Source organism: Anoplolepis gracilipes, chromosome 14 (assembly GCF_047496725.1).
Source record: "Anoplolepis gracilipes chromosome 14, ASM4749672v1, whole genome shotgun sequence".
NCBI classification, from domain to species: Eukaryota; Metazoa; Arthropoda; class Insecta; order Hymenoptera; family Formicidae; genus Anoplolepis; species Anoplolepis gracilipes.
In genome coordinates this window covers 5,295,008-5,320,838 of record NC_132983.1, presented here as the reverse complement: position 1 = coordinate 5,320,838, position 25,831 = coordinate 5,295,008, and the positions used below count along the sequence as shown (strand labels likewise).

The following is a 25,831-nucleotide window of genomic DNA, read 5'->3' as shown; positions in this document are numbered from 1 at the left end:
TTTTTCTTTTTATGACAAATACTTAAATTTCATGAAAAAATTTAATTTCTGTATTTAGAATCTGTTATTATATGTCAATAAATTTAACGTTCATCTACGAGAGATACTATAATGCACGATATTACTTTGAGAACTGTTCGATCGCATAAATATATTAGGATCAATTATCTCACAATATATATGAGTGACTTTATCGGTACACTTCCGCTGTCTCGCCTTTGCCGTTTGTTAACCACATTTTAAGCATGCAAAAAGCCGGTAATTCAACCGGCATGCGCATACGTATACCGCATTGCCACCGCTTTGATGCTTTTGACATTTTATGATCGCGCATATACATATAAAACGACGTTTCCGGTGCGAAAAATGTGCGGCAAAAATAGTCACGACGGTAATTTGCAATCGCGCGATTGCAAATTTTACGTTGCGAGTATTCGAATTCCTAGATAATTTAAATTAATACATTTCGCAGAGCACTAATGTGTACTGTAAAAAAAATAATATACAACACGCGAGAGACACTAATTCCGAATTTTTTGATAAAATTGAGTATAAAAATATGTGTCGTCGATAATTATTTAACTCTTGTAATAATCTCATTGCACATAAATTTATTGTAATATATATATATATATATATATATATATAATTATTTGATGTAATAAATTTTTAATTTTTTGAATATTGTCACGAACTTCTCGCGAAAGATTTTGATCGAGGAAGATGCGCATAATGAAAGGCGAAAAACACCATTACGAGGGTCCGTGGGGCATTATAATTTCAAATGTCATTGTTAATGTCTTCATTTCGCGACCCTTGCATCCCGCATCCACCATCGGCGTTATTGATGTCCAACGCCGGCTTCGCACGTGTGATTGTACCACGTGTGTGCCGTATATATATATATATATATATATATATATATATATATATATATATACATATATATACCAGGGAGGGTACTAATGGTGCTCTCTCGTATGTGAACTTACAAACCTTCCCCTATATTATATATTTGCTCTATTATTCCTTTCTTCTTACATGTAGTATAATTAAATTTCTCGATACAAACATATTCTTTTCCCAGAGTCACGTTTTTAACACAATCGGATAAAGATATAAATATTTCTACGTAATAATTTGTTCTAGAAACTTTGAACAGCGTTAAATACAGACGTGGGAGATAATTTCGCCATTGTCGCTCGGAGAGAAAGGGAGCGTAAGGTCGGAAAATTCGGGAAAAGAACGATAGAAATGGCTGCCAGGCCTGTGCCCGCGGTCTCCTCACAGGTCGCCAATGTTTCGTAGGGCCGAGAAAGGGAGTTATCGATTTAATTCCCCGGGAAAAGCCATGGGGGAAAGCCGCGCGACACGAATATTTCTCGGCCTCTCCTTTGTTCGTGCTGCAGCAGGAACGGAATTTTTTTTGTGCGTATTTTTTTTTTAGAATATGTACATATTTATAATAAATTTTATATATATATATATATATATATATATATATCTGTATACGTGTGTATGTGTATGTAACTTTATTATCTCATATGATACGCGAAAGAATGCAGAGATAAAAATTGACCTCGTAACTAACAACTATACGAATGCTTTTTTCTCTGTCGTATATTATTTTTTATCTGCTTTGTGTTTTATTTTATTACATTTTCCTGCCACTTGTAAATTTTTTCTTAATCTCATCTTTTATAGGTTCACTTTATCTCAACGTCAAATTTATTCGAGAATGTTTTCACGTTTTCCCTACATTTTCATCTCGTATACGAATAAATTCAGTAACATTTTAGATTCTAGAGAAAGAGACATTCACAAAGAAATCTATACAGCAGATGATCTGTCCGTTATGCGAGGAAATTTTCTATCGAAGCCAAAGAGACTACGCAAAATAGTCTATTATTCGATGCGACGTAAAAGTGACATTTTATTGATCGCGTTGTCTTTCTTGCAGCAAACACGTGGCAAATGCATTGTCGCGATCCTTTTGCCAACTGATGACTGAAAAATACTTCATTGTTACTGCTCGACGGGAAAAAGAAATTGACAACTATCGCCATTCATACAAACGTTTCGCGCTATTGATTCGCAGAGATTTTTCTATATTCCCCCCTCGCGATTCCACGACCTACAAATCAACAAAACATTTCGCAATTATTTCGCAATAGTTATTTTAATTTGTTTTCATTATTAAGATTTTACAATTGCAAGTATAAATAATTATTATTTATATAAATTTGCGTGAAAATTATAAGAGTCTCTAACATTATGTATATATACTCGTATAATTGTCAAATTTCAAAGATATATATCATCTTTTACATATTTTTAGTTATAATGTAAAGTATAATTTTCTCTTTATAAATTACAAATTGATTTCCTATTGATTTTACGCTTACATACCACTTATTTTATCTTCAAATAAGCTGCGAGATTGAAATTCTCGATTCGGATTCTCATTGAGTTTTATGTAGCTGCAAATCGCATCACGCCACATCGCGCAGATATTCGCATTTTTGCGCCTGATGGCTGTTTGTTTTTCGTCATGACGCGCATGATGAATGATATCGGTTTTCCGTGAAAGAACGCTGCGCGATGGCAAATTGGCGATTGGCGCGTGTGACGCTGTCGAAAATTATGCCACGCAGTCCTACGCATCGCACATCGCTCGTAGACAGCCCAGTGGGCGAGCAAATGCGCAATGGCAGTTAACGAATATACAGGATGTTCCAAAAAGTACGAGCGAGTAGCGACATCCTGTCCTTGGCATTAATTTGCAAACCTCTATCTCCCAACTGCCAGAACGTTAGTTTGTTAATTTTTCTATATCGAAAATATATAATAATAATTTTATTTTTTATGTCGCGATATATTATAAAAGATATTGTTTGAGAGAAATTTCAATTTTAATCGAAATTTTTTACAATAAAAAAATTTCCTTGTCACTTGATAGAAAGAAGGTAAAAAAAAAAAAAAAAATTAACTTTCAGTATATCTCTTTTTTTAGGAACCATATTAATCAATTTTGATAACAATATTACTCAGATATTGGACATTTGTTGAGCTGAAAATATATATTATTAATCGCTAAATTAAAATAAACAGAGATGTACCTATCGTTCTTTATTTAAATAAAGAACTGAAAAACGCGACATTTTAAATCTCTCGCTACTTTCTTGCCACATCCTGTATATACCTACGCATACGTAAACCTACCACAAAACATACCCACGAGAAAACGTAGGAAGAATCAAAGAAAGAGAAAAAAAGGGAGAGAGACACGCTCATTGAGATGCGTCTCGCGTGTATTTCTCCGGCAGTCGTGGACCGGAAACTGGCTCGTCATACGTGACGAGTATCCGGTGCCCCGGAGTCGGCTCTTATCGAGGCTGACAATTCTAGGAAAGAAGCCAGTAGCATCGATCTCTAGAGAAAGAAAGAAAGAAAGAAAGAAAGAGAAAGCTACATTCTGATCCATACATGATGTATTATACTATTAATGTGTGAATAAAATGCGTAAAAGCGTAACAGTGTCGCGATAAGAAGGAGAAAGAGAGCCACTATATAATACATATCTCTACAAAAATGATAGATAGATTCTTATCACTCTGATGCAACAATATTATTTTCTCAAAACCGTGTCGCAGACGAGAATTAACTGTAATTAATATAACATGTATGTATGTACGTAATTATTCTTATTACTTTAATTAACTTTTTACTTACTTGCTTTACTTTTCTTTTTTTAATTAACTTTTTACTATAATTAATATAATATATATTAGATAATTATATATACATATATATATATATATATATATATATATATATTTATATTATAATGTTGCAACATTATAAACGTCATTGTATATAATAATATTGAAAATTATATTATAACGCGTGCTATCTAGATTGTAATTAATGCAATTTAGGCATGATTTGCGATGTAAACGTTCAGCTATCGATCATGATGCTTATGTCAGTTTACACAGCCGATGTAGCGAGATCTAATTAACCGATGAATGACGACGACGGCGCTCGTTAAAAATATCATTGCGTCATATCATCGTATCGTGACGACACGGTTCCCAGATAATATGTCTGATATGTTCTCTTTTACAGCTGTATACAACTGGCGAGGGGACACGCGCTATGGACTGCCCTTGGAAATTGGAGAAACCGTGCAGATTTTGGAGGAGTGCGCGGGTACGTTATATATATATATATATATATATCTTATCTTTTCTCTTTTTCTCCTTTGAAAGTGGTCGATATACTTATTGCGCGTGCCAAGTTCCGCATTCGTTTAAGGTCAAGGGAAACGATGAGTTGTTCACCAGGAAACGCGATGATATTTAGCATCCTGAGATTTGGATAGACTATCAGGAATGATATTGATCGAGATGCCTACTTCCTGTAAAAACATAGAAATTCTCAGAGATTTTTTGTACGTGGGAAAATCAGGAATTCCTCGTCGAATTATTATTCGGACTCAGGAAATTTTTAAAAAATTAATATTATTTGGAGATATTTTTATATTGAAAAAAAAAAAAATTTGAATATCTTTCGTATAAGATGAACATTTTTCATTTGCATGTTAATTTTCTTTTCAGTAAAAATTACAATAAAAAGATGAATATACAGCATATATTCTTTTTATTATAATTTATTGTAAGCATCAATAAATTATAATAAAAATTTATATTCTTTTTATTGTAATTTTTAGTCGAAAAAAAAATTAAAATGCTATGCGAATGAAAAATGTTCAGCTTATACGAAAGATATTCAGTTTTTTCAGTGCATATTTGCAAATCTAGCAGCCCTATGTTTTTTCTTTGTATCAGTAAAAAAACATGAGAAATATGCAACAATACAAAAATTTATTTTGAAGAAAATTGCGTAAAAAAATTGTTAACACATTCTCTTTATGAAATTTGAAGGAAGATACCTGGAAGATTAGCAAATTGTTTTTTTAATTTGAGCGGATACCCTAGTGCCCTAGTCGATGGAAAACAAATTAAAAGAGGCACACATGGAATATTCTATAATCAAGAAATAAATCATTTGATAAATCTTTGAATCTCAACTGATTTCGATATTTACCGAGCTAGGACTTCTGACAATTCCAGGCTGGTATAGAGGCTTCTCGACGAAGAATCGCGCGGTGAAGGGGATCTTCCCGAGCACGTACGTGCATCTGAAGCCCTGCAAAATCGACAATGAAGGCCTCTTCGAGTCTGTCATACCGTTGGAGGATCCGGTGGTACGGGAAGTCACCCTGGTCCTGCGGGAGTGGGGCGGCATTTGGAAGAGGCTGTACGTGGTAAGTATATTTCTTTCCGAGTTTCACGTTTTCTCTTCCTCTGCCTCTCTCCCCCCTTCCCCCCTGCCCGCCCGCCCGTCCGTCTCTAACTGCGAAAGTATCTCCGCCTTTGTGCACTTCGATTAAAGAGAAAAAGATATTTTCCGTTATTAAAAATTGCAGTCGATGAAGAGAAAATTGCGATGTTTTCCTTCTTCATTTTTTTTTCGTTTATTCTCTACTATTCATTGAAAGTTCTTCTCATTATTTCCGAGATTTATGTATACATCTTGAAGTTGATGAAGGTTGCCCGAGAAAGAATAAACTTTCTTAATTATACAATTTTCTCAATAATTAATATTCTCAGTAATAATACTTTGTTTTTCCCATTGCGTAAAGTTATATAAAACAAAGGGAATTGATGTTACATGCAAATTTCTTTCCTTACTTTTAAGACTATGCGTAAAACTTTTTTAATCGTCCCATCTATCTTTGCTGTCTGTCGCAGGAGCGCGAGGAGTATAAATTCAACGCGTTGCGTAAAGTGATGCGAGAACTGCTGGAATGGCGACGGCAACTTTTGGCTGGCACCCTCACCACGGATCAGACACGGGAGCTGAAACTACGGATAATCAATAAAGTGGATTGGGGGAATCGGTAAGTCAAACAAAAAGAAAAAAAAAAAAATACATATCTTACATTAAATTCGCAGCACGCAAGGACGAGATCGTCCTCGTCGTAAGTCGTCTCGTTCATAATGACTTTATGTGAAAAAAAAAAGGGTAGTCAGATTAAGTTCACGCGTATGAAAGTCGATGGGCGTTGTCATTGGAAAGAATCTCGTTTATTTTCTATCATTTTTCTATCTGGTATTTTAATTGCTATAACGACGTTGCACATATTGGCAGTCTTCCTCTCGTATTGAACGCGAGACGGGAAAGGTGTCTCACTCTTTCTAAATAATACGCTGATACACTAATCACGTATTCTACAATATAGAAGGCACATTGCGAACAACTATTAAACCTATAATTGATTCCTCGTTCTCTCTTTCTCTTTCTCTCGCTCTCTTTCTCTCCCTCTCTTTCGATCATCTTAAATGTCTACCTTAAGATATCACTCTGTGCGCAATTATTGGCAATCTAATGGATACTGTAAAGGGGAAGGATCGTAGCGTTTAACACTATTGTCGTTATACATAGCTATTGTCGGCAGCGTTTACACATCGTCCTCGCAGACGCGGAGGGGGAGAAGAGACGTATCTGAGGGAAAGTTTCTATTGTCTTTGCGCTAACAGGAAGGAGAATTATTGTGTACACATAATAATTAATTGCGAGAAGTAAAGTGTCTACGTACGAGATAGACGCGTCGATTATAATATCGCGGATATATAATGACGCTTTTTCGCGAGCGAATTGAAGCGATCCCAATTAAGGTTAATGAAATACTTAATTATATCATTAAGAATGACATATGAAGATCTTTTTCACATGGTGAGTTATGCAATAGAGGAATCCCATTTACGTACATTTTATACTCTAGAAACTTGCCTACCTAATTTATTCGAATTTCTCAAATTATGTAGCAAATGTCTTAAAAAAATCGATCTCTTTTTTATCTTTAATTTGATACAAAATTATTTTCTAATTAATCTTAATTTTTTACGGATTAAGAATATTAATTACATTAACATAACATTAAGAACATTAATGTTATATTCACATACAACCGATATTTTAAGAATCACTTGCTTAATTAAGTGACGATCCTCTATAATAATGAATGCGGTCACTCGTACGAATGTCGTATTATTTCCTATCTTTTTTCTAATCAAAATTATTCTGTAGTTTCGCGTTACAATTATTACAGAAACGCGAAAATACTTATAAACAAAATTGGAAAAAGAGAATGAGATACGCGAACGCCCTTTCCTTCCGCCTAACTAGACTATAGATGTAGTATTATTTTATGTCTCTGTTAGATTACTAGGCAGTGCACTTTATATGTAATGTCAGCTGATACTTTCACAATAATGTTTGTGACACGGGGTTCGCGTAAATTCGCTTTAACATTAATGAATTGTTTTCTAAAAAAAAACTTTCGGATGATCGCTCGTGTGTAACAATTTACATGAGATATAATTGTTTGAAAAATTCGTTGTTGAGCGGAATATCTATTCTACGGTGTTTTTAAATTTCTATGCGATGTGACGAGATCGATAACAATAACGCACATTTCTCATCACGTGATGAATAACACACTCTCCTGTGTTATTTCGTGAAAAAAAAAAAAAAAATATATATATATATATCGTCCCTATAAGCGATCGATGGAACGTTTTATTACGTATCGTAAAAACAAGTATCGGATAAAAATAATATATGGTAATATTATATATATAATAGTAATTTCATCGCTTTTTTTTCACTTCGTGATTTATACACAGTAAGAGAAATGTTACATTCGTGACGCGAAATAAGAGTTAAAAAATACGTTATTAATTCCACATGTGTTATACTTTCCTTAAGTTACCATCATCAAAATATATTGGCACTGATCTGGAATGAACGATCAACAATTATAGTGATTCGATCTCTTACAACGAAGAAAGTTTCTCGCTTAAGGCACCTGTTGCGACTTAACGATTATAAAGTCACACGTGCAAACGTCTTATCGATCCGCGACAACATCGCGCGTTATTGTCTACATTATATATTTGATAATCTAATGTCAGTTCGTGCCACCGCGGTCGGTGTAAAGTACCTTCCCTTTGCTCTTCTGATCAACGTGTCGCGATGCAATATTCGTTCTAATGCTTCACTACGATCTTCATCATTCTTATTCAAGTGAATATATTTCTATGAAAATAGAGATAATGCAAATTTCGTTAAAAAAAATAATGAGCAAAAAATGTTGATTGACGCGACTTGATGTGTTTTAACTTTGGTTTTGCGGTAAATGAAAATCTCTCGTAACGACTGTTAGACGAATAAAAATGTTTACATTACTTCGCGCTGTTTTTCCAAGCTCAGTTTATACGAGCATGTAACAGCAATAAATATGTAACAGCGTTAAATAAAAACCTCATAATATCACTGAACAGATGCGTCGACAAACAAACAGGAAGCTGCGATTTTACACATGAATGAAACTTTTACAAATAAAACTTTAGTCCGAAATCATTCGCGCAATAATTTTGTGAAAAATATAATTGGATAAAAAGAAAGAGAGGATCAAAGAGCATATGTCACAGTATAATCCTCAACTCAGATCGGAAGATTCGTCAAGCATAAATGTTAAGAACCGACTCGCACTTTACAAGCGCGCGGTAATGAATCAAGTTTCCGTCGACAAAAGAACCAGAGGCTCCTTAACATTGCTTCGAGTTTACGATCGTCGATAGTAAGACGACCATCGGACACGAGTCTCGATGGACAACGGAAAGAGACGTCGAGGAGAGCGTCCATTTTACGAGCGCGTACACGTGGTAGGATACCCGACGGCGAGGAGGCACGAACATATCTCTTTATTGGCACCGAGACAACGGCGGTGCACACAGGTACCGCCCTCGGTATTATCACAATACGAATAGAAGTCAAAGAAGTGGGAGAGGCGGTGGAGAAAAAAGCCGAGTTGACGGAGCCTCATCTCGTATTTTAGATCTCGGTGTCCTTGGCGTATTTCTCGATCTCCGGGTATATCGGTGACATCTCGAGAGTGCTAGGCGCTGACGGGACTGACGTCGGTGACGCACCGCTGCCGCTACCAAACTGCAAACGGCGGCAGAACTCGTCTAGCACCTCGTTGAACATTGTGAGACTCATGTTTTGGGCTAGCAGATGAAGCATTAGGAAGTCGCCGACCTGAAAATTTTTTCCCTTAGATTTCGGAGTGAAACGTTGCGAAAATTATAATTTTCCATTAAAACTTCTTGCAAATATTGCACAGAGCCGACAGTTATATTACCTCAACTTTTATTCGAGAGTTTGTGTTAAATTTCTAAATGAATTATTGCAATTATAAATTACTTATGAATATTATCGCATATTTTTGAAATTATTTTATCTTTTTGCTTTTCTATAACGAATTAAACTTATGTATGTATTATCGACAGTTTAGAACAATCGGAAAAATATTTCACCTGAGTTTTTCGGATGAGCGCGCTAACCGTAGCCGATGAGCCAAACTTGAAACGTCTTTTGAGAATTGTTTCGCGCGTGCTGGGCATTAACACTATGGCCATGCTGTACAGCATAGCCAGACCGGACATGACCGCCAGGATAATAAACCAGAACCATAGCAAGATGTAGATCTTCTCATTGAGAATATTAAGCGCTAGTATGCAGAGTGCGTCCAGCTTCTGTATTGAACCAGAAGCACCAAATTTATGGAAGGTGCACTTGGTCACCCGCGGGAACACCTCGATCATCGGATCGCTACGCTGTTCTTGATTCATGTTGCTGAACTTGAGTACTTCCGTGCCATACGTAAGGAAAGCGCCGCCCAGGAAGGTGTCCACGAAGAATATATTGCCGATCTGAAACGAAACAATATTAGTTTCATACAACGAGGTTTTTTTCTACTCATCTATGCAATTAAAAAAAATATATATATATATAAAATATTATTCCATCAATGAAAAATTGGACGTATATTCAAGATCAAAGTTTAATTTACGCTTCGATATCTTTCAAGTATCCTAATACTTACTACTGGAGAACTTTGCTATATACTTACGGTGTTGACAAAGTTGAGAACCTCACAGAAAAAGTATCCAGCGGCATAACTGTTATGTAAATGCAGAGTTTCGATGAGATACTGGACCACTCTTTCGGTCTTGGCCTGCCGCTCCTGCTTGGTGTCGATCATCGCACCTCTCATGCCCTCGGATATTATTCTGATCTTACCCTCCTCCCATTGCTTCCATATCCAGTGGGGTATGTAGAAGAGCACGCCTTGGAAGAACAGCATGAACGGCACCCACTGATAGTACGAGTGATACCTCTTGTCGCCATAATCGCCACCCAGACCTGGATGGGCTACATGGCTGGAGGGTTTCGCGGTGTTTCCTGGCAGCGTGAATGTATACGTGATCCAGCAGTAAGTGTTGATCACATGGTTAGCACCAGGAAGTTCCGATATACAGTTGATAGGGTCGCCTGTACGAAAATACGCAGACAATTGGACCGTGAAATCGATTATTTTTCTGTCACATCTATTGACATTTATTGACTCTAGTTACAGATCTTTGCTCCTATCAAAGTTACGTAAGAAACGAGATAGATAGATACGACGCTCAGAGATACAGAATAATCGAAATATCGTTTTACGACGTTATTGAGTTAAAAATATTTGGATCGAAATTAATTATTCTGAGATTTAAAAAAAAAAAAACGATTGCTTTTTCTTTCAATTTATTTCGACAGTTAGAAAAGATAGGCGGTGATTTTCAAGAACATGTCGTACATATACCTTCCTCGTGCACATAATATTCATGATTCTCTCGCGTTCTTACCGCAATAATCTCGCGGAATTACCGTGTGTAATATGTGTTAATTCCGTGCCATTAACGAACATCGAAGAGGATGTTATCGCGCTGAAGATAACTTTTCACGTGTCACGTCGCAAACGAATCGTTTCGCGAATGCTGCGCTGTCGTTCTAGACAATGACACTTGAAACTCTGAGAATCGAGTATCGTTCTCATTTTCACGGTGTCTTAATAAAACGCAATGAAAATGTTCCTTCCGATGTTGATATAAAATTCGCGACACGTTCTACGTTACTTTTGGACAAATCTAGATGGTACACGTGTCTCGTTAGGAATATTTACTTGTACTTTTTATATTTCTGTTCTTTTGAATTTATTTATATTTAAAGTAATGCAATTAGTTGATGGAAGATTCAAATTGTAAAGAAATTATGAGGAGCGTACGTTAATATTTCTCTCTAAATTTTATAAGAACATTTGTGGAAATATTATTTTTGATATACGTATATAAAAAAGTCGGTATTTTATCTTTCGGTCTAGGGGATGATATCATAAGATTTTTACATCTTTTATGGCTCGTAGAAACACAAAAAAAATTTTTTTACCGTTTTATAAAGAGATTAAAATTGCGAATGAGAATATACGTTAATGTTTCGTGGAAAAATAGAAGAGAAAAAATGAAAATGTCATTAAAATGAATACATCTAACATTTACGTTCTCCGAGATTTTTCTTGCGATGAAACTGACGGATATCACATGTGCGTGCTACATACTCGCGCTTCATCTGTGTACCAGATGTTTCACATGTCGATTATCGGCAATTAAATTATGCAACGATTCAGTAGCGCGATCAAGTTGATACATATTATACCGAAGTCACAACTAAATTATTAATATTTTTGATCGCCCGGGAAAGCTTCTAAAAAATTCATCTAAAATTACTACCTTTTAGAAATTCTCAAACTTTCTGTCTTTCGTTACGTCTTTAATTTTTTAAGATTCTTGAAAAATTAGGCGCCTAAGTTTACGAATAAAATAAATTGTTACTCCTGTGTGCTCTATTCCAATGAATTTTAATTAATTCCTACACAGTGTTGTTTAATTAATGCATAAGTTTTTTACCGACGTGAGATGAAAGATAAATCTTGCAAGGTAAACTTAATGACAATTTCAACGAAAAAAACGTAAACGCTAGCATTCTCTTGCTATTACATATGATCTTTTATTACATAATTACTGCTTCACCCTACGCAGTCCAAGATCCACTCATTAATCATCGTAGCGTGCAAGAACGACCTCGATTCGTTCGACAATCGTAGTCGAGAAACAAGCACATGTACCGAGCAGCGTGTTATGATTACAAGGTGCGAACGCCGCTTTTTCTAATCAGCCGCGCCATTAAATCTATCGTGTGTCACGATAAAAGAGCGCTAAAAATTTATAGGATTAGACGTTTGAAAACTTTGTTTACGATATAAGCGTGCGACTCCGAGGAATGCACTGTCGTCTCGCTTCTGTTCGAGGCCCCTGCATCGAAACCGATTGCACCGACTTATGCAATTGATCCTTAACCCAGCAATATCCAACACGCCCAATAGATCAAATGATTCCTGCCGTTGCGTGATCTATTTTTAACCACGCTCTCTGTACTTGAGAATGCCTCTTTCGTTATCTTCAAGTATTATAATTAAAATATATTAATTGCTTTTCAAGTAGTATGCAATAACGAACGTATTCACTTCGCTCTTGAAGACTTTACTGTCGACGGTTAGCGATTGAGGCAAGAGATTTTTTTTTTTTTTTTTGTTTTTTTTTTTCAATCGCGTTCGTAGAAGACTTTTGAAGAATCTCTTTCGGCAAAATTCTCCAACAGAACACATGTCGACATTGAATAAAAAAATAATGTTTACCTATCAAGTTGTTGGCGGTGATGATGACGCAACAGAGAAACAGAATGGCCGATGTTAACCTGTAATGCATCCTGAAAACCATGTTGTCGATAATGGCCTTATCAATCAGAAATCGCACTTTGACAAACCCGGCGACTGCCGAGACTAAGCCGAATACCGCCATTTTTTATTAATCTGCAAAAGAGAAGAAGAAAAACACGTTTAAGTATTTCTATTTTGTTATCGTCTCTCTCGATAATTCGTCAATCAATAATAACTGGCAACGATAACGTAAACATTTTTTGAGCCTATCAATATACTGGGAAAAAAAGAACAGTTATTGTATTTCAAAGAATAATACTCCGAGTTTTGATTAGACATAAACCAATTATCGTTTACTGGTTTCCCTTATTTTTGCATATTTTTTTCCTTAGAAAATGTCTTTTTTATAGCGCCAGCTATTAAAACATAAGATTATCGAGCCATTTAAAGAAGTTTTTATCTAAATAGAATTTTGTCCTCGAGTCATGTTAGACAGTTACTTTTATAATACTTTTATAAATTCTAAGAGTAAAACCTGACAGTTTTTGGCCTCGTCTAATCAGTTTTTTTTTTTTTTTTTTTTTTTTTTACTTAGATTTTTACGCGATAGATGACGGTTAAACGGTCCGTCAACAAGATTTACGAACGATACTGTCTTCGTTTAACGAACCATCAGATTAGCGTTGCCGTACGCGTAATGAACGCCCCGCAGCTGACGGATCGCGATTAGAAGCGCTGCTTTATTGAATCAAACGACAACGAAGGGAAGCATTAGCATTCTTATCGTACAAGTCAGTAATTTGTAATGATTCAGTCGCACGAACGCTTCTGAGAGCGAGAGAGAGAGAGGGAGGGGCTATCGGAGGTTGTGCTTTGAGTTAGTTCTTCGATTGTATATACATGTCGTATCTAGATTAGTTTGTGATTAATTCAGCATAGACTCCAGTAGTAAACTACATTCCGTCAGAGTCGATCATCAATCTTATCTTTGATTTTCTCGACGACGGTCTTCGATTGCGTTGATTTGTGAAATTAATTGAATTTCGCGAAAGTTAAACTTTGAATCTCAAATGTATAATGGATTAGAATAGTAATTTTGAAATTAATTAATATAGAATTGAGAAGCCTTGCGCGTAATTCCCGTATATACTTTACGAAATATTTTTATTTAAAATAATTGTGCTGGAAAATTTCGAATTTTTAAGATGCTGTAAAAATTTCAGAGGGAGAGAGAGAGAGAGAGAGAGAGATTTAAAATGAAGCAATTAATTTTTTACTTCTACGAAACGACTCATTTGATTTTTAATAAGAGAAAAGATGTCGCTCGCTTTGTTCCAACATTCTCATTTTTATTTTTCGAGACGTCCTCGTTAGCGAATAAAAGCGAAAGCGTTTCACCGCGCTTTTATTCAGCAAAATCTCGCGCAGCGGAATGACAATTGGCGGGATATTTCCTCGGTCCTTTCGAGATTCTATGTAATAAACCTCGGCGAGAAGAGTATCCGGCCCTTTTCCGATGTGTACCCAACATCACGCGCAGCCGGAAATGGCAGATGTGTACCGGGAGATCGATATATAGAGAGAAGAAAGCCCACGTACATCTCGACCCGTAAATTGTTCTCGTTGGGAAACAAAGCCGACGCGACCGGAATCCCCTCAGTTTCGTCGTCCTCGTCCTCGTCGTCGTCGTCGAGTCTCGACGAGCACCGATACGTGCTCGGAGAACCTGAACGCAGAGATTTTCCGAAAATTACAACGCCAACAGGAAATGTCCCTCGATGTTAAAAGTCCGTCTATAGTTTTTCAACTTTTTACATTTGACGAAATTTTATTTCGCACGCTATTTTATCTTTTAATCTCTTCGAGTTCACATATTTACAGGATACACGATATTATCATGTTGCTATTATCTGTCAGTTATACTTCCACTTTTTAAATAAAGGGACAATAAAAGAGTTTCAAATCATGCTTTTTTTATCGTCACCTTGAAGAAACAAGATAAAAGCACGCGTGGAAATATTTTTTGTGTTTCATTCTCGAGATATTGTGACTTTGTGCCTGCATATATCTCTTTGTGCTTTTCGGTGTAATCGTAAGCGTGATAATAATTAAATGCGTAAATGTTTGAAGCTTGACCTATTTGCGTTAATCTACGCGGATCTCCAGAATTTACTCATTATTCTGTTGTTACAGAAAGTATTGTATTTGCGTGATTATTATATCATACAAAGAGACAGATAAAAAAAGCAATAATAACGGTAATAATAAACGCATCTGATATTACATAGTTAATTAGGAATTAAAATCGTGAATAATTAAATAAAACAGATTATACAATTATTTAAAAATAACAAAATATATATAGCCTTAAATTAAAAATCTATAGTTTTTGGAATAATTATTTCACGCATACTTGGCTACTTAATCTTTATAATTTTGTATACTCAAAAGTTTAAAAAATTAAGGATAAAATCTTGTCATTTACATGTCGCGATATTTTGATTTTCTTTACAAAAGAAACACATTTTTTCCAGCGATTATTTTTTTCAACTTGGTACAAAATTCAAGGGTGAATTACGAGCTCGTATTCCGGTTGGCCGCGGCCGTGTGTCGATGGAATTTTATTACTTAATTAATTGAAGACAAGCGGGGGACGCGTGCCGCTGTACGAGTGGTCGATTTATACGAGGCCGAAACTCACGTGTGTCGTGTAATATAGAGTGTTTGGCGCAATTACTGGTATAACAGAAAATAAAAAAGAAAGAGAGGGTGCTAATGCAGACAATAGTTATTTCCAAAATGTTTTTTCTCCAACAAGCAGTAAAATTTTTAGATAATTTTCAGGTAATTTTATGGAGATTTTATTTCAACCGAAATTCCTTACTTGTTTTTTTTTTTTTTTTCTTTACTTATTTTCGGAAAATTCTTTTGTTAACCAGACTGTTCCGTTTATCATTACAATTATTATTTGTTGCCTGCGAAAAAATGCTAATTCCGTAGACACGTGTGAAGTTTCAATAAATCCACCAGTAAAATATGAATTGCAAATGTTGGTGAGATGAAAGAGACTTTGTGAGAAAAAAATAAAGTAACGTTTTGCAAATATGATATTTCTTCAAGATATTCAAAAATTCGAGTGTCTTCATCATTCCTTTACTACGCATCTTGAAACGCTCCTGGCATAGGAACCGAGCAAGTTAAACCAGTTGGCTGCTGCTGGTTTCTCGGGTGTAGAAGAGTGAGATGCAATTGCGTGAGTGAACGATGACGGCGACGGCGACGACGACGAGGACGACGACGGCGACGAGAGAGGCCGATACCCTTTCGGCTTGATTAATCGTCTTTCTCGAATACGCGACATTCAATTTGAAACAATATTGGCCGAGGATATTTTTCAGAATTATGCAATTCTAAGCAAACTACTTTGCCATGTAAATTAAAAAGAATTAGCAATTATTAGCGGTTACATAATTTCCTTACGTCTTTCATCTCACGTTCTTCCTCTCAGAAAAATTTATAGATTATTAACAACTTCTATTTTCTACTGCGCGCTATGTTTTACCTTATGGAATCATATGATAAATACATATACCGTCCAAGTGTAACTGGTCGTAAACCATTTCGATTATGCGTCTCTCTAGTTGGAACACGATTTTATGACGTTACGCAATCGTACGTTCCAAGGTAAAAAAAGGTTTATGTCCTATTGGTCGCGACAATAAACCCGTTGTGAGTGCGAAGCGGAATTTTGTCGTCGTTGCCGTTTCTCGCTTCTATTCGTGACAAAAATTTTGATTATTAAACGGATTCCTACGAAAAAAAAATATTATTCAGTTCGAAGCAAAATGCAATAATTGTGCTTTGTTATAATAATTATAAAAAATTACATCATCACATATTAATGTCCGTATAAATGATTCAGCTGACGATGTGGAACCGCGTTAAACGTCAAATATCAAATGTTGGAAATAAATGAAAAAAAAAAAGAGCCTCGTGAATTCGCGAAAAGGACAGTGGTTTGCGAAGGCAGCTTTCTTCTCACGATCGCTGCCGCGGCTCGATCTTGTACGAATTGTCCATATCGGGTTACGGATGCAGAAAACAGGTTTGAGATCGCGGGGCTGCAGCCTCCGGTCCGATAAAGACCCGAGAAGTCGCTAATACACGATCGAGAAAAAAATGCAGAGCTCGACGGATGCTCTTTGTCCGAGAGATGCATCCGGGACACCGGGAGCCCGCATCGTCCGTATTTTTTGAGTGCGAAGCGAGGAAAGAAACAGGTGTAAAATAGCGTATGAATAAGGAGATTCGTCCTATCTCTCTCTCTCTTTAAACACATGTATTTTTTATCATTTTTATCGCATGAAAAAAATAATGTTACATAAATATGTATGCATGCTTCATATTTGATTAATACAATTTTTGGAATATCAAATATCAAATAGGAATTCTCGATCTTGATTTTGATTTCATAGTTGCTGTTTTATACATATTTTATGGTTGTTTGATAGTTGCTCTTTCTCGTTATTTCTGAATGTCTTTTAATATTAATTTTGACGTTTCTAAAAGTGTAGTTTCTAGTTGTATTCTGCAAGAGTTATTAAAAATGTGATTTAGAAATTATTCTTTCACGTAATAAAATTTAATGAGATGCAAGATACTCGACGTTAAAATATTTACGAGCATTTAATAATAGGCGAATGTATAATAAGCAAGCGATCAAATATTGGAAGATTTCTCTTCGAGAAAATCGAAAAAAAAAAAAACCTGTAAATCCTTTAACTTTACAAAACGAGATATACATATTAGAATTCTGTCGATTCAGTGGTTAACAGGTAATAGAGTGAGATTTACGGGCGATGGTTTACGCCGCGTGATGTAGGAACTGGAGCGATTTGTAGGTCGAAGCGCGGTAGTAACGAGATTTACGTATGTGCGGACTAATAACGGAATTGCTAATGTAGAGATCATGAAACGTTTAAACGACCATGATTTATGTATGTATTCCGAGCGTTGCTACTGATAGGAATCATTCGCGTCGGAAATATGGACCAGTTTACTGTACATGAGATTCAATTGTCATCGGATCTGTGACGTGAATCGATTCAATATTGGTTCAATGATATCAATTCGAATTTCACATTATGCAATAATACATTTATTACATATTATCGCAGTCTTAATGTCTCGTTAATGATAGCTCGATATTATTGCACGCTTGTGTCGCAACAATGTTATAGTCATAATGAAAATGAGATATTGAAATACAAATTTATTATAAAACGTCTTACAATGAATTTGTATTTAAAGCAGCGTAAATTTTTTTTTCATATTACATTGTCGTAATAGAAAATGAAAATGACGTCTTAGCTTTGCATTTACATTGAATAATGTTTCGCTGAGAAAGCGTGCGTCAAGAAAGGCTTCTCAGAACTCGAGCAAGAAAACTTTTCTCTGCAATATGAATCACATTCTTTTCCCGAATACGATTGGAATTTTCTACAAGTTAAAGTGGAAAAGGAGAGCGTAAAATATTTAAGTATAATTACTTTTCTTTTCCTCTTTGATTGAAAATTGAATGTAATTTTCAAACACTCGCCATCTCTTTAAACACCTCTTTTTTTTTTTTTTTTTTTTTTTTTTTGCACAATAATTAATCAATATGAAAGCGTTTTGTCAAAGTTTACAATTTCGCGTGCGAAATATATATTGAATTAATATGATTTTCAAATATTTCGCGGAGCGATAAAGTTTTAGGTCGCATGTACGAATTAATAACACTATGGATAAACGGTCACCATCGACAATAAGCAAATTAGCGCAACGCACCTGTAAATGATTGTATCAACAGTCATTCGCCGTGTAATCAAGATAAGAGTTTGATAATCGTGATCCGGGTAATTGTACATGGCTACTAACGCGGTCATACCGCTTTGACAGTTATTCAGGTGCGGCGATTCCGCGAAAGTATCAGCTGACCGCATGTATTGGATATGTGTCAAATCAAGCTTGTTATGTGACGCTCCGTGTGTCTCTTATATGCATAATTCGAATATGATAAATTATATTAATAAATTCGAATATAATAATATTTCGAGAAAAGAGAAAATATTTTATTACAGTGTTATAAAGAGGAAGAAAAAACAAAACGTAATGGAAATATTAATATAGCACAATAAAAAGTTTTATATTTTTCTAAATTGATGATGTAAAAAAAAATACAATTTATGATTGAATGATTATGTAAGAATTATTTTAACGACGTATTCCGCGGCTCAATTTACGATCAGGCTATTTAATCGTGAAAAAATTGCAAGATTTTGTCACTGATTATTTTCAGCGAAAATTTTACTGCAAAAATTTGACGTATCGTTATTAACTTGTGCGAATGAAACGATATTCGTGGGATATATGAACGTTGTGCGCGATTCCTTCATATTACGTCGGAATTGCGTGCAAAGCATACTTGGTCAATGCTTTATTAAGAATTCTCCGAGTAACGAGCGAGTGATGATTATAATTCCTTTGCACTCGCACATGAAATACTTTCTGCAAAAATGCGCTTTCATAAATCAACTTGCAATCATCTTGCTACATAGCCAGATATACCTATTGCTTGTCGATACATGATATATTTTCTACATTATACTAATTATAAAAGCAATTTAGCCTTTGATGAATCGCGAAAAGAAACTAAATATTTATATATTTGTATTTAAATCTGATTTTTTGTAAAGAATATTTAAAAAGACAAGTATATATACGTGATTTTCTAATTCTTTCTATATTAACCTTCAGCGCGAATTTGTAATTTGAGGACAGTCGTAATTAAATAAAAACACGCGGTATGATATCTATTTTACAAATTATTACATCAGATTCTCCTGTTAAATTATCGAAAAAAAAAATTCGGAATAGCATGACGTTTACGTTTTTGCGTGCAACCGTTCAATTACCGGACCGCGACGGCTCAAACACGTTGAATTAAATACACGAGCCTTTTTTTTGTCCCGTGTCGTGCACAAGAAACACACGTGACATGCGCGGAAACAGCTTTTCTTTCGTTCGCTCGAAACGACGAGTTGCTCGCTGGCGAGAACGGGAAGGAGATTTACAGTTATGTCTTACGCGTATTCCGCGTAGCACGCTCATTTCATCTGCTTTGAAGTCTGATAGTGACTACAGCATTGATAGAATGAATAATGGTTGGCTTGGTACAAAATTTTCAATAATCTTCTTTCGAAACGACTTGACTCAAAGTATTGTATTCAAGTTTCCGAGTGTAAAATTGTTCTGGTTCGTTCTACAAACGCGATCTATTCAATTTTACGCCAATTAATTTATTTCAAAGATCGTACGCTATAAAACTTGCGTTCAACAACAATTAATAACTATATAATTTTTAAAAGTCACAGATAATTAAATAATGTAATAAAAAAAATTCAATAGTTAATATACAGCAAACATTTTTTTATAGATATTTTAATTTTCACCGGGATCGCTTTTTATTCAGAGCGTATGTCATCAACTTTAAATATACATGTATTCCGTCTCGACAAAGAGAACTTTTGATGAAATTTTCATAAACGAATCGATATCCATATTTTCTCATTTCTAAATATTTCAGAAGAATTCAAATGCACTTGCTCGTATCTTGCGAGCGCGTCCTTGGCTTTACTGAGGTTTTTTTTTTTTTTTTTTTTTTGAAACGCTAAGCTTTCAAAATTCCCAGGCTCGTAAAAATCGCTCAAAGTTGCCATATGTGGCGCGTGTGAGCAAATACAATAGCGTATTTATCTTATTAATTTTCGGATAATGAACGAGCAGGTCGATGTTATAAATCGCGGTGTATTCAGTCGCGATCGCATCGGACGATAGCGCTCGTGCAATGTGAGTGAAGGGTACTTTATTTGCTTCGTCTCGCGAATGCGTGGAGTGAAAGGCGATAACTCGCGAAATATTATACATATATTTTCCGTTTCGCACGCGAGCAGAGTTTTCCGCGGATTTTTCGCGAGCGCGCCTTTTTCTCTTCTCGCGGCCCGTCACGTGACGACGAAGATGACAGAAGTTGTATTATATCGCGATAATTGCGCGAGTTACTACGACGAATGGAAAACGAGGCCGTAGAAATTATGTTAATTATCACGCAGCCGAATTGTTCTTCCCCCAGTTTCGTATTACGTAACGAATACTTACGCGACGTTCCATCTTTTATTACGATACATTGACCCTCCGGTAAACATGGAGAGATATTTCCCTTTGTATAACACGATATAAAGTATGAAATAATTTCATTTAATGTGTTACCAGCAGATTAAATTATGAAACAAAGTGTGTGATAACATTCTTTTTATATTTCTCCTATGAAAATTAATTTTATAGCATTTTTTTAATTATTATGTCATCAATTTTCTGATCTTACCGTGTATTTTCATACGAAACCATTAGATCTCAAACATCAGCGTGTTTCGCGAAATACTTTGCATATATATATGCGCCTAATGCAACATGCTCGAGAACTTGGAACGTTATTTTATACCTCGGTAGATGTTATCATGTCAATATTCCGTCGTATAATGTAAGCACTACGCGCTTTTACGATACGCTCGATAGACACGAACACGTCGGCGTGCGAGGGAAAAATAGGAAAAATGAATGATGATATTTCAAGGAGGACGTTAATAGTTTGCCTTACGCGTCGTAAGATCGTGGGAAGTGAGATGACAGCTATAATAATGAGATATAATAATGATGATGAGACGGTGTTGACAGTCGTTTGACTATTATCTCGCCTTTATAACGCATACTATGTACGAAAAATAGATAACACACTTATGTAAAGCCTAACTGTAAGAGCAACAATTATAGCGTCATGCAGTATTTTAATTAAATTAGTAGATTGAATGTCGTAATAATTTATACGTGAATTTATTTTATTTTAATTCCATCTCTCTTTTTATCATTTTGTTTCGTATTAAAAATTAATTTCATCCGCGAGTTGATTTATTATTGAATTACTTTCCAATTTCAATGTACATTTTTGTATTGTTGTGGAAACATTTTATCAATTAATTACCGACCAATTATCAATAGAGTCAATATAGGAAAGGCAATATTCATCTTGATTCGCGACGCAGAAAGAATGGTTCTTAATAATTACGTTCTTTCAAGGGCCTTGGAAGTGACGGCTGTTGAGAAATCGACCGTAGAGGTAATCTTTAGACCGCAGATGTCGAGAAATCGACGATAGAAGCGGCCTCTCAAGTATGTGCAAGTGTTGAAAGATCGGCAGACCATTGTTTTCTCACGGCCAGTTGTACCAACAACCATCGTTCTGGCAAATTTAATTTTCTTTCTCCGCTCATGTTATATAGTATAGCTAATAAATTGCGTGACAACATTAACCCCGCATTAATTATTTTACACTGTTAGGAGCAGGTTGAAAAAAAAAGAAAAAGTTTGACTCGCTAAAATGCATCGATATAATTAATGCGCAAGTCTCTCCATTATTTTATCACTCGGTTATTGTTTTTATTTATTATCGTTATATAACGCGTGAAAAAAAGGCTAAGCCTCTCGCAGTGATACCGGTTTTCCGCCACTTGCAAGATATTATTCCTTTCTCCGTGGGACGCCCACTCCTTTATGGTATTTACACGGTCGCTTCTAACGCAAAGCGTGTCCAGATAGGCGGATCATTCTAACATCCTCCGCATAAAACACGCGGAGGCGGCGAGATAATGTGCTCTACGTATGTATGTACGTGTCTGGATCTCTTTGTATGTATCAAGACGCAGGATGCTCGGTCCTTTATATCTCTTCGCTCTTATCTAACCGTACCAGACCGAGTTATCAAAAAAAAAAAAAAATAAGAAAATGGATGAGGAAATTCTGGATATGTCACGCAGAGTAACACGTCATGAAACTAAAGATAAAAGAACAGTATAGAGAAACAACGATAGGTAAACGTTTTATATTAATATATATATATATATATATATATATATATATCATTATCGATTTTAATAATAATGAAAAAGTGAATTTTGCCCTGCGATATTCGGACAATCACTCGATATATATTTTTTATTTTCAATATTAACCATTTAATGTTTTTAGTTTGTATTTCGCAGTGTCAGACTTTCATATGTACCTATTGTGGCTTGTTATCCAAAGTTTCTTATCTTTTTTTTTTTTTTTTATTACATTTATATGACATGTCCATTCGCGCGACGCGAATCCAACTGTCGATAGTGTGTCATTGATTTTTTTTTTTTTTTTTTTATGTTAATCGCCCGAGCACGAGCCATTTTCTCGCTCGAGCGGAACACAGGTAGCCGAGGTTCAAGAAAGGTTCGGAAAAAACCGTTGGCGCTTTCTCTCTTCTATGTCAAAGTTGGAGTCGGAATGCGTACCATTTAGGGACGGCTTTCAGACCTGCTGATTTTCTAAAAGGGACTGCATAGTTCCTTCTCTAGAGGAAGCCAAAACAAAGGCATCTTGAAAATCTGGCCTGCTCTGCGTTCTTGGTGAAAACGTCGTTTTCGAACTCGAGAGAACTCGACGTAAAAAAAAAAAAAAAAAAAAAAAATGCTAACTTGTGCAGAGAGATAAATATTTCTATATAATGTTAATAAATGAGTTCGTAAAATTTTGTCTCCGCATGTTATAACTGATTTTTACTTCCTCCAATTAAATAGCGCGTATGAAAAAATAATTTGCATCATTAAAAATGATTAGTAAATTAAAAGTAAAATTGAGCGTGTAAAAGATATTTTATATATTTTTTAATATACGCAATTTTATATCTCTCGATTAATGAAAGACGGGGGAATCGCAACGATTTACCGTTGATTAAACACGAGTCAGTAATGAACATATTTTGTAACTTACAGTCAGTGTACTTCACGAAGGTAACAGGAATTTATGGTATGAAAGAGGAGTTATTCGAGACTTTTGATCAGCTTGTCGACTGGCTTGAACGACCATTTCAATCTTTTCTAGCCTAAGCCGACTGCTTTGCCAATTGAGGTCGATTAAGCACGTTTCTCTCTCTCTCTCTTTCTCTCTCTCTCTCTCGAGTTCACGCTGTAGCGATCGCATTCGTAGAAACTGTTGATTGAAGTGCGATGTACCACGCCGCGCACATTCAGATAGACGCGAATTAGTCAGTACTCCTGGCGAATGCTCGGCAAATTTTAACGGGTACAAATAGCAGCGAAAAAGCCGACATAATTTCAGGCAATTCAAATAGAAACGTATTTCCGTATCAATCCTCGCGTTTCGATCGTCGTGAATAAACACGAGGCTCGTGACGTAAGCGTGATCTGCGAAATTATCTCGTGGATAAAAGGGACTTTGATAGCCAAATTCGATACACCACCGTGTCATTGGTCTATTATTAATTCGCATCTATCTGATCCATGGGAGAAATTCACGCGGCGGCGATCGCACGCGATCCTTTTCGTCCCATGTGAAATTCCAGAAAGCACGTGCGGGGATTCCACACACTTTCCCAGAAGTCGCTTAACGTTTACTTAAATTTAATCTTCCCTCGGTTTATATTTATTTATTTTTTTTCATTATTCTATATCAATCGCGCGCCGCGGAAACCACCTGTCGCACGACAATCCGCTTTTTCACAAATACCTTCTCTGCTCGTGGAGGATGAACGTCGATTCCGTGTCCTTGGAAGGGAGAAGTCTCGAGACTCGTTCCTGCCGCGCTGTTGACGCTGCAACCACCACCTGCGCACTGTGCGTCTCTCGGCTCGATTCGGGCCTTGTGCCCAGCGTGGGTCCTCCAAGTGGCTGCGCGTAGGAATGACGAGCCGATTGGGTTAAAGAGATCGGCGGTCAGCCTCTTCTCGCTCGAGAAGAGTGAGATCGCTCTCGTCGCGAGCGATCGCTTCTTCTTTGTTTCCTGCTCTTTATTTCTTTCTTTCTTCTTTTTTTTTTTTTTTTTTTATTTTTCCTCTTCAAGGACGGGCGCACTGGAATTTGGACGAGAAAGAGAGAGAGAGACACACTCGCACAATATACAAACGGAGCGATCTCCCGAACGACGCGTCCCTCTTTCTCTCTCTCTCTCTCTCTCTCTCTCTCTCTCTCTCTCTCTCTTTCCCCCTTTCTCTCGTTTATGACGCGAATACGCGATCCTCGACGATACACGCAACACGTAGAACTCCGACTGGGCCCGGCGAGCGACTGACTCGAGCGGCGAGGGACTAGGGACTCGCTCGGGGCCCCACCATTCTTGCCCGTCCGCGAGTCTGACGGTCTGGCGGTGAGGTACGGAGAGGTGGAAGAGGTTGCCAGGTGCGTAGGGCGAATTCGCTCGCCAATTTCCGCGTCGGAGCATCTTTTTTGACACCCAACAATTTTGTGAATGATAACGAGTCGATCCTGCTGCGAAGAGTATGCAATATTAAATATATAAAATTAATATTATATATTAAAATTTATATATATATATATATATATATTTATATTTATATATTGTATAAAATATATATAAATTATAAATATTATATTAAATGTGCAATATATAATATTAGATATATAATATAAACATTTTATATATAAATTACTTGAATATTGTAATATTAATTACATCATATTAAATATACAATATTATTTAATTAGTCGATCTTGCTGCGACTGAAGAGTGTACAATATTAAATATATAAAATTAATATTATATATTAAAATTTATATATATATATATATATATATATATATATATATATATATATATTTATATATTGTATAAAATATATATAAATTATAAATATTATATTAAATGTGCAATATATAATATTAGATATATAATGTAATGCATTATGTATATAAATTACTTATATATTGCAATATTAATTACATCATATTAAATATGCAACATTATTTAATTATGAAGATTGATTGAATAATAATTCGACATGATTCATCTCTAAACGGATAAATGCAATTTTGCAGAAACTATGAAGATGTAAATGTCTCATACTCATGTTTCTACGTTTTACGTATGGCATCTCAAAGTTTTTTTATATTTTTATGTTGAAAATGTGACGGTAAATGTATAGTAGCAGGTGGATGGTGT

General features: G+C 35.6%; 2 protein-coding genes across 7 annotated transcripts in view; one reads left to right on the top strand and one right to left on the bottom strand.

Moving 5' to 3' along the window:
• Positions 1-25,831, top strand: part of Spg (dedicator of cytokinesis spg) — a 48,528-nt gene that overhangs the window by 2,638 nt on the left and 20,059 nt on the right. For 4 of the 6 annotated variants that reach the window (XM_072906536.1, XM_072906532.1, XM_072906531.1 and 1 more), the window contains exons 1-3: positions 3,885-4,212; positions 5,136-5,329; positions 5,817-5,965. In XM_072906536.1, the coding sequence (XP_072762637.1) occupies positions 4,029-4,212; positions 5,136-5,329; positions 5,817-5,965 (527 nt within the window). In that variant the 5' untranslated portion in view covers positions 3,885-4,028. Of the gene's footprint in view, positions 1-3,884; positions 4,213-5,135; positions 5,330-5,816; positions 5,966-25,831 lie in introns of those variants that run through there. The other 2 variants (XM_072906535.1, XM_072906533.1) reach the window with 1 other exon arrangement.
• On the bottom strand, positions 6,131-24,992 carry Inx3 (innexin 3). The gene is made up of 5 exons (XM_072906546.1): positions 24,383-24,992; positions 12,710-12,883; positions 10,046-10,467; positions 9,450-9,845; positions 6,131-9,171 (listed from the first exon to the last, which is right to left on the bottom strand). Exons 2-5 carry the CDS (start codon positions 12,870-12,872, stop codon positions 8,965-8,967), a joined length of 1,188 nt encoding a protein of 395 aa, XP_072762647.1. The 5' UTR covers positions 12,873-12,883; positions 24,383-24,992; the 3' UTR covers positions 6,131-8,964.